Below are 650 nucleotides of genomic sequence, written 5' to 3'. Positions count from 1 at the left end.
ATTGAGAATGCATGAAAAACAAAATGCCCAACCTCATTATGCTAATATTTCACTCAAGATATTATTTCACAAAAAATACTGCCCACACTGTCTCTGTACAAACTGGAATTCTTTAGTATATGATCCTGCTAGTGATGCTGTAACGATTCACTGACTTCAAACTCAGCACTTGTAGGAAGCATCTTTTCGTAATAAAAAAAAACTAAAACGCCACAATTTAGTTAATAATATACAGAGGTTGACAGCTTACTTGTTCAGTCCATGTCTCCACACTGAAAAAAGTCGGGGGGGGGGGGGATGCCAGTGGTCAATAATAAGGGAAAAAAAACATGATATGGTGGACCTGAACTTCTTACGACTCGTCCTCTACTTCGTTTATCACTTCTATCCCAGCTCTTTCTCCTCCTCCCTTCTTCACACACTTACCACACTCCATCCTTCAGCCACATCTTCGTCGTCCTCATCTATATCATCTTCCTCAGGGTCGAGAGTCAAAGCCTTCTGCAGAGTCCTCAAGCTCATCCTCCTGCTCCCTGTCCCGTCAGGTTTGCCGGAACCGCTGTGGTGGTGGTACTTGGTCACGCATTCTGACGCCACGCTGTCTACCATGGACTGCAAGGAATGTTTGGACTGGGTTCGTCTTTTTGCAA

General features: G+C 44.0%; 1 protein-coding gene across 1 annotated transcript in view; it reads right to left on the bottom strand.

Annotated features, from left to right (window-relative positions):
- The window catches only part of LOC119593295 (forkhead box protein D1-like), a 2,328-nt gene extending 1,711 nt beyond the window's left edge, over window positions 1-617 (bottom strand). Inside the window, exon 1 of the mRNA XM_037942223.1 lies at window positions 427-617. Coding sequence (XP_037798151.1) covers window positions 427-609 — 183 coding nt within the window. The 5' untranslated portion in view covers window positions 610-617. The remainder of the gene's footprint in view (window positions 1-426) is intronic.
- Between the last annotated feature and the right edge of the window lie 33 nt (window positions 618-650).

Source organism: Penaeus monodon, chromosome 32 (assembly GCF_015228065.2).
Source record: "Penaeus monodon isolate SGIC_2016 chromosome 32, NSTDA_Pmon_1, whole genome shotgun sequence".
In the NCBI taxonomy this organism is placed as follows: domain Eukaryota; kingdom Metazoa; phylum Arthropoda; class Malacostraca; order Decapoda; family Penaeidae; genus Penaeus; species Penaeus monodon.
This window is presented reverse-complemented; position numbering and strand designations above follow the sequence as displayed.